An 8,521-nucleotide genomic window follows, 5' to 3' on the forward strand; every position below is an offset into this window, starting at 1 on the left:
TTTAAATGAAGAACTTATCAACCAGCAGTTCTGGTGTGAAACTGTACAATAAAAATGAACTTATGTTGTTAAAGAACTTAAGTGGTTAGTACCCTGTAATCCCCTTGCCGATTTTGAAAATTAATCATTTCTGTCCACTTTCCTTCTTCTTCACAATTTCTGTCTCCAGACCATGTGGAGCTCATCCCATTTCAGTTTTTGCATATGTTACTCTTTCTGCTTGAAACACTTTTCCTCTCCAGATGCCATCAAGGGTGCTCCTGCTCAACACCAAAGATTTACTTTACTTAGATGTCACCTCTACAAAGTCACCTATTCTGCAACTACCCGTATTAAGATAGCATTCCTATTCTCAGAGAGCACTTACCATTGTGTGAAATTGTTCTATTTGTTTAGGGGTTTTTGTCTTTCCAAAAAGAATATAAATTCCTTCAGAGAAAGGATCTTGTCTACCCTGTTTCTCCAGCACTTAAATTATTCTTGGACAGAGTAGGCCCTCTTCAAGTATTTATTGAGTACATGGATTGCAAGTGGTACAAAGTGAGACTAAAATGTATCACTGGTAGAAATAACGTGTGAGAAGCTACCAAAGAAGCCAAAGAGAGACTGCGTAGGAGTTACAGTGCCTACCACCTCGAAAGCAAAAGGAAACAAAATAATAATATGCAAACACTTAAATAGTGCTTACTCCATGCCAGGCACTGTTCTAAACATTTTATGTATCTATTTACTCATTTTATTCCTCATAATAAATAGGTTTCTCACTCCCCACCCCCCTCCCCGCCCTTTTTTTTTTCTTTTTGCAGGTGAGTAATGTGAAGCACACAGGTTAATTTGCCCAGGGTTATAGCAGTTAACGACAGACTTAAAATTTGAACCCTGGCAGTGAACACTTTTTAAAAGTACTATCTGATACTGCCTCTCCAAAAAACCTGATTGGTTGGCAGCATGGCCCAGCTAAGGTTTTCTGTGACCATAAAATAAGTCTATCGACTTAAAATAACTGGAGAGGGGATAAGAAATAAACGGTACATTTAGTTTCAGTCCACAGTAGTAGTAACATCATTGGTTATAACGTGCGAACGTTCTCCATTCTCATCAACTTCTCAGATCCCACAAAATTTCACCTTTGGCCACAAAAACATCCCATTTCACCATCTTCACTTTCTCCCCCAACCCTTATGCCGCCTCATTCCAGTGTTTGTTCATTTAATATGCTCCAAATCCTGCATCTGCGACTATCTGGGGGCCAATGTCAACTCATCTGTGAAACTGCAGTAATATCTGTCTAGTCTCCACCCCGCAAGAGGACTGAGCGAACGGTGAAGTGTGAGATTGGTCTACTGATACTAATTTCTACCACTCTGATGGTTATTTTTAGTATCCTTTTCTCCTCCGCATCTTATGAGAAAAGAAACGCAACTTAACGTTCAGAAACGCCCTCCCTAAGTCGCACTGGCTTCTCGCTGACCGCTGGCTCGCCCCACTCACGCTTTGAGTCTGCGCAGTAGCGACTGCCCAAGCCCTTGCCTATTTCCTGCCGCCGCGTTTTGATGACGAAATTTTCCTGCGCCTCGGGACGGGCAGCGGCACGTAAGGAAAAGTCAGTTTCCGTTTTTCCCGCGGATTCTGGTGCTTGTGGGGCCGGTGACCCAACACCATGAAGGAAACGCCACTCTCAAACTGCGAACGCCGCTTCCTACTCCGTGCCATCGAAGAAAAGAAGGTATGGTTTGGTCCCCGCAGAATTGCGCGCTGCGAGGGCGCCCGGGTCTCAAGGTGTGGACTCATACCTGGCCCGCCTGGGCCCGGGGAGCCACTAGGGGAACGACCGGCACGTTCACCCCATTCCTCAGGCTTTATTTTTTTTCCACAGGTTCTTTTCAAGTCTCTAGTCACCCCAGCAGTTGTCCATGCTGTAGTTTCCACTTTGCTGTATGGGCGGGGTGGTTAGGATTCCACTTTCCCCCAAGTGCTTAGCCTAGGGCCAGACAAAAAGTAGTTGCTTAAGACATACTTGTTGAAGGAATAAATGAATGAATGAATTTGTGCTTACAGCGGCTGGATGGCAGACAAACCTATGATTATAGGAACATCAGGATCTCATTTGGAACAGATTACGGATGCTGCATGGTGGAACTTGGCAAAACAAGGTAACAGGATTTAAATGAGATACACATTGAAAAGGGAGAAGTTTGAAAAAAAACCTTATTGACTCGGTTGTTTATAAAGCAGCTAAGAAGTCTGCACAGTATTCTTTGTTTAGCTGACAAAAATAAGTATTTTTTTATGCAAGATTTTTTGATTTTGTGGTCACATTGAACTTTTTAGTCATAAACGTATTTTCTGTCACGTATCACATAGTTCTGACTTCTGTAAATTGTATAGATAACCAGTAGTGGTCATATCGAATTTGTTTCTCACACTAATACAGAGAGATCTTGAGCATCTTGTCATTAAGTGTACATCCTGATTTCCTCTTTTTCGAGTGACATGAAAGTTAGGTTTTCAGATATTCATTTGAAAGTTGTAAGGCTATTTGGTTAGTTAATGATGGTGAACTATGGCATGTGAAAACACTTAAATCTCAAGTTTTCATGCCATCTTATATCAATAAATACTTGCTTTAGAGGTAAAGGTTATTGATTTTTTAGAACAATCTGTGGAATAGTAAACATTGTAATAAGAGAGGTGTTTTTTCTGTCGTGTTTTTAGTTGCACCAATTTATGTTTTATTTCTGTGTATATTATACTTTACATATAATTTTTACGTTCTATGATTTATCTGGCTGACTATGATATTACTCACATTAAGATTGAAGCTTGTGATCTGTTTCAGATTTTTTTTTTTTGGAAGGAGAGTCTATTTAGTTAATACTTTGTACTTTATCTTTGCAGAGTTCTTGGACAGGTTTCCTGTGAACTTGTGTCTCCAAAACTCAATAGGGCAACAGAAGGTATTCTTTTTTTTAACCTTGAACTCTCTCAGATGGCCGCTCCAGCTTTCGAACCTGGCAGGTATTTAAATCTTTTTCTTAAGCTGCTTTAGTCATGGAGAACCTAACAGCAATGAGCTTTTGTTTTAATACCTGTTGTTATATGTCATGACAGTAGCCCATTCCTATTTTCTTATTATAGGCAATCAGATCTCTTGGTGAAGTTGAATCGACTCTTGGAAAGATGTCTAAGAAATTCGAAGTGTATAGACACTGAATCTCTCTGTGTTGTTGCTGGTGAAAAGGTGGGGAATATGCCCATAATTCTTAATCTTAGGATGAATACTGTTGATTCATGGATCCCGGTGTCTGTGCTTTTATTCTCAGAACTTTAGTCAACTCAAGTTTTGTACTGGTTCACTTCACTTCAGATGTTCTTGAGTGATACCCTTAGAACTTTGTGCCACCTCTCTCTCTCTCTGAAGGGATAAAAAGCATTATCTTAAAAGGGTGAAAATAGCAACTTAGATTTTGTGTAAAATATTTTATTCAAAGAACTTGTGGCTTTTTCATATAATCTCATTTTCTTATCTGCATGAGTTCATAGCAGCAGGTAGTTTTCCTTTTTCATGCAGAACTCAAGAACAGAAGAAATCCTTCATTTGGATAGGTTTATCAATTTACACAGGGCCACACCATGTCAGTGGCAGGGATAACTTTGAAAATCTTAGTCCCAATAAATTGTGATGCATTAGGATATTAGAATTTTATTCTTTTTTTTTTTGAGACAGAGTCTCACTCTGTTGCCCAGGCTGGAGTGCAGTGGTGTAATCTCAGCTCACTGCAACCTCCGCCTCCCCTGTTGAAGCAATTCTCCCACTCAGCTTTCTGAGCAGCAGCTGAAACTATAGGTGCCTGCCACCATGCCCGGCTAATTTTTGTATTTTTAGTAGAGACGGGGTTTCACCATCAGACTGGTCTTGAACTCCAGACCTCAAGTGATCCACCCACCTTGGCCTCCCAAAGTGCTGGGATTATAGGCGTGAGCTACTGTGCCTGGCCAGAATTTGATTCTTGGTTAGGGTATTTGACAAGCATTTTTATTCCAGAGAAGTCATTTAGCTTTCCATATTCCATACCTAAGTATAATACTTCCTATTTGCATTACTTGTAAGGTTATTAAAAATATCACAAAACCTAAAAGGTTAATGTTTTTTAATTTTTGAAAACATTATTTTCTGTTAGGGACAGGGTGACACTTTTGTCCAGGCAGGAGTGCAGTGGTGTTATTATAGCTCACTGTAACCTTAAACTCCTGGGCTCAAGGGATCCTGTCTCCTTAGCCTCCCGAATAGCTAGGACTACAGATGCATGCCACTCCACCCAGCTAACTAAAAAACTTTTTTTTTTTGTTCGTAGAGATAGGGTCTTGCTGTGTTGCCCAGGCTGGTCTCAAACTCCTAGGCTCAAGCAATTCTCCCATCTTCGCCTCCCAAAGTGCTGGGATTACAGGTGTAAGCCACTGTGCCTGGCCTAGAGTTTGTGGTTTTTAACAGACATGATAAAAATGTAATTAGATTTGAGGTTAGGAAAATCTTAGTATTAAACATTAGAGTAGTTCTGTCTATTTAAAGTATGTGTTCTATGATTAAACGACTTACATAGTATTTCAGATGTTTGGCTTAAATTTTCTAAAATACATTTTTTGTTAACAAACTAGAAGGAGTAACTGCATGTTTTAACAGCAAGAAAAATTACTTTGTGCACAATGTTACTTTTCTTGATAAATAGCCACTGGTTGTAATCAGTTATGATTTATTTTATTTTAAATTCATTATCAGGTTTGGCAAATACGTGTAGACCTACATTTATTAAATCATGATGGAAATATTATTGATGCTGCCAGCATTGCTGCAATCGTGGCTTTATGTCACTTCCGAAGACCTGATGTCTCTGTCCAAGGAGATGAAATAACACTGGTAAGCTCTTATGTGAATGAGGATCCTTGATATGAATGAATGAGGAGGGTCCTAAATGTGCAGGCAACTTGTTTTTAGTGAAGTTACGTTGTAGATGGCAATTGGGTAGGTTCTAAAAATTTGTTCATAAGACTAAAACTGCATATGGTCAAAATTGCCCTTGAAATCTCTTAACAGTTCCTCTCTTGAAATATTTGTCAGTAAGAACATACCGTAGCCTGGTTTTTCAGAACAGAATTAGATGACTATTTTGGATTGAGCATTAGATGAAGTGGTTGACTTATGTTTAAGGGCCATATGTGTGAAAAATAAATGATTCTCAGCACAGTGAGATGCTTACCCTGCAAGAGATACGCAATAGCTGAAAAGCACTGAGGAATCAGCAGATTCATATTTGTCTCCAGGACTTTTGTTAATTAGGCAAAGAGCTGATGAAAGTCCATCAGAAATACCTGGAGGGCTTGTTAAAACATATTGCTAGACTCTACTCCCAAAGTGAAACAGGGCTACGACTTAAGAATTTGTACTTTTAACTTTGAGTTCTTAGGTAATACTGATGTTGCTGGTCCAGGGAGCACATTTTGAAAACCATTGACGTACGTTTTCTTTATCTTTTGTTCTGAGTATGTCAGTTTTGATTTATATAAATTACATGCTAGAATAATGAAAGTGCACCGTAGTTGTAGTTTGAATCCTGAAGTTGCAGAAGGACACATCAGATGCCCAGATTTTCTAAACAATGATTCATAATTTTGCTTTTGGGCAGTAGACTGGAGCAGAACCGTTAAAAAGTGAGAAGTAGGGACAAAGGTTTATTAACAGTAGAGGTGATATTCTTTTAGAGGAGAGAGTTTATATAAGGAAGTGAAAAAAAGTAGAAAGCGATTACTACACTTGAAAAATCAATTGAAGAATACTGTGGTGTTATTGCTAGTGGGAATGTAAAATGGTACAGCCATGTTGGAAAAGTTTGACAGCTTTTTTAAGTTTTAAGTGTAGACAACATTCTATATTCAGAAAATAACAATAGAAGGAAATACTCTTTTGTTGTTTTTTTTTTTTTTTGAGACAGGGTCTCACTCTGTTGTCCAGGTGGGGTGTAGTGGCATGATCTCGGCTCACTGTACCCTCTGCCTCTTGGACTTAATCCTCCCACCTCAGTCTCCTGAGTAGCGGGGACTACAGGTATGTGCCAACCGCTTGACTAATTTTTGTGTTTTTTGTAGAGATACGGTTTCACCAAATTGCCCAGGCTGGTCTTGAACTCCTGGGCTCAAGTGATTCTCCCACCTCGGCCTCCCAAAGTGTTGGGATTACAGGCGTGAGCCACCATGCCCAGCTGAAAATACTCCTTTCTTATATGTACATCTTTCAGCAGTTTTGACCTTGTAATTTATTTATTTATTTTTTTTTGAGACAAGAGTTTCACTCTTGTTGCCCAGGCTGGAGTACAATGGTGTGATCTCAGCCCACTGCAACATCCGCCTCCCGGGTTCAAGCAATTCTCCTGCCTCAGCCTCCCAAGTAGCTGGAACTACAGGCACGCACAATGACGCCTGACTAATTTTGTATTTTTAGTAGAGACAGGGTTTCTCCGTGTTAGTCAGGCTGGTGTCGAACTCCCAACCTCGCCTGCATCGGCCTTCCGAAGTGCTGGGATTACAGATGTGAGCCACTGCCCCCGGCCGACCTTATAATATTAAGACAAATTGCAATGGCTTAAAATTGGAAAAAAAAAAATCTAGCAATTCGATGCCTAAGAATCTACAGGAGGAATAAGAGCTTATTGTGTTCAGAGACTTGAATGCAAATGTTCATAGCATCATGTATTAGCCAGAAACTGGAAACAATTCGAATGTCCAGCTGGTGAATACATAAGTAAAATGTCATATATACAAATAATGAAATACTGTTCAGTAATGAAAAGAACTGAACTACCGACAAATTCTGCAAGGTGCACGAAGCATGCTAAGTTGAAAGAAGCCAGGCACAAAACATTACAATTTTTTTTCCATTTATATAGAATGCTCAGAAAGTCAGATTTACAGAGACAGAAATAAGATAGATCAGTGGTTCCTTGGGGCTAGGGTGGGAGTATACCAGACTCCTATGGACTACAGACAGATTAAAAGGAATTTTGGGGAGTAATGGATATATTACGAAACTAGATTGTGGTGATGGGTCCATAAATATATCCATAACTATACATTTACTAAAAATTGAATCATATGCTTAAAATGAGTGGGTTTTGGCTGGGCACAGTGGCTCACACCTGTAATGCCAGCACTTTGAGTGGCCGAGGCAGGTGGATCACCTGAGGTCGGGAGTTCAAGACCAGCCTGACCAACATGGAGAAACCCCATCTCTACTAAAAATACAAAATTAGCCTGGCATGGTGGCACATGCCTGTAATCCCAGCTACTCGGGAGGCTGAGACACGAGAATCGCTTGAACCTGGGAGGGGCAGGTTGCAGTGAGCTGAGATCGTACCACTGCACTCCAGCCTGGGCAACAAACTTTGTCTCAAAAAAAAAAAAAAAGTGAATTTTATGGGATGTAAATTATATGTATGTCAGCAAATTTTGAAAAGGTTTTGAAAAGTTGTACGGTTTGATTGCAAAATCAAACAGGTAATTAATATAAAAGAAGTTATTTGGGTAGTCAAAAGGAATAAAGGAAGTTCATTTTTATTTTAGTATTTGATGTGCAAGATTTTTTTTGTATGTTCATAACTTAGTGACTATAATTATTAAACATTTTCTTTTGAAACAGTATACACCTGAAGAGCGTGATCCTGTACCGTTAAGTATCCACCACATGCCCATTTGTGTCAGTTTTGCCTTTTTCCAGCAAGGGTAAGCCTCACCTTGTTATGGGCCAAAATTACAAATGCAGCTAGAAATTTTATTGTTCTACTCAAGTGTGTCATGTTAATATTAAATACTTCCCTTAATATTAAAACACCTTATAGTTCCTTTCTTTCTTTGTAAGGGCATTAGTTGGCAAAGAGCTTTCTCAATAGAAGTAATAAAACTCTTATACTATGATGAAGATACTTCTCAGCATTTTTCTTTTCATGGCATACTCATAAACTTAGGAGTTTACTATGGCTTGGTAGTGTTTTATGTTTCCTAGGATGTACAGGGGTTAAGAGAATTATATGCTAGGCTCTAATTTGGGAAAGTGGGATGACAATTACTGTAGGTTATTGGAAGACAGGGGACTATGGAGCATATTAGATGGAGTAGTTCTAGGAGTCAGTTACAAGAGGGGATGGTTCACAAACTGGAGGAAAAAAATCTAAATTCTTCAGTTTTCCAGTGTTTACTTAACTGCTAAATCCTTCTGTGGCTGAAAACTTGGAGTTTTTCAGGTCCACTTAATGGTACTTTCAAAGGAAAACTTGAGCCTTAAATTCCTTTAGAAACAAGGGAAGATAAAAATATTTCACACAGTGTTGAGTACAAGGACTAGAGAAGAACTTTCAAGTTTTAGTGATTTTAAGTGTAGAGTTTCATCAGAGGAAAATGGGCCAGCATTGTCCAGTAGAAATAAAATGTGAACCATATATAAAATTTTCTTATTTTTCTTTTTTTTTTTTTTTTT

General features: G+C 39.0%; 1 protein-coding gene and 1 long non-coding RNA gene across 3 annotated transcripts in view; one reads left to right on the forward strand and one right to left on the reverse strand.

Moving 5' to 3' along the window:
- LOC108515588 (uncharacterized) overlaps positions 1 to 1,559 on the reverse strand; it is a 26,236-nt gene extending 24,677 nt beyond the window's left edge. The window contains exon 1 of one of the 2 annotated variants that reach the window (XR_001881569.1): positions 1,492 to 1,559. This is a non-coding gene — a long non-coding RNA (uncharacterized LOC108515588). The other variant, XR_001881567.1, reaches the window with a different exon arrangement.
- EXOSC9 (exosome component 9) overlaps positions 1,527 to 8,521 on the forward strand; it is a 15,728-nt gene continuing 8,733 nt past the window's right edge. Inside the window, exons 1-6 of the mRNA XM_017852603.1 lie at positions 1,527 to 1,726; positions 2,059 to 2,153; positions 2,899 to 3,018; positions 3,139 to 3,241; positions 4,778 to 4,915; positions 7,688 to 7,770. Coding sequence (XP_017708092.1) covers positions 1,661 to 1,726; positions 2,059 to 2,153; positions 2,899 to 3,018; positions 3,139 to 3,241; positions 4,778 to 4,915; positions 7,688 to 7,770 — 605 coding nt within the window. The 5' untranslated portion in view covers positions 1,527 to 1,660. The remainder of the gene's footprint in view (positions 1,727 to 2,058; positions 2,154 to 2,898; positions 3,019 to 3,138; positions 3,242 to 4,777; positions 4,916 to 7,687; positions 7,771 to 8,521) is intronic.

This window comes from Rhinopithecus bieti, unplaced genomic scaffold, assembly GCF_001698545.2.
Source record: "Rhinopithecus bieti isolate Rb0 unplaced genomic scaffold, ASM169854v2 scaffold_33326, whole genome shotgun sequence".
NCBI lineage: Eukaryota > Metazoa > Chordata > Mammalia > Primates > Cercopithecidae > Rhinopithecus > Rhinopithecus bieti.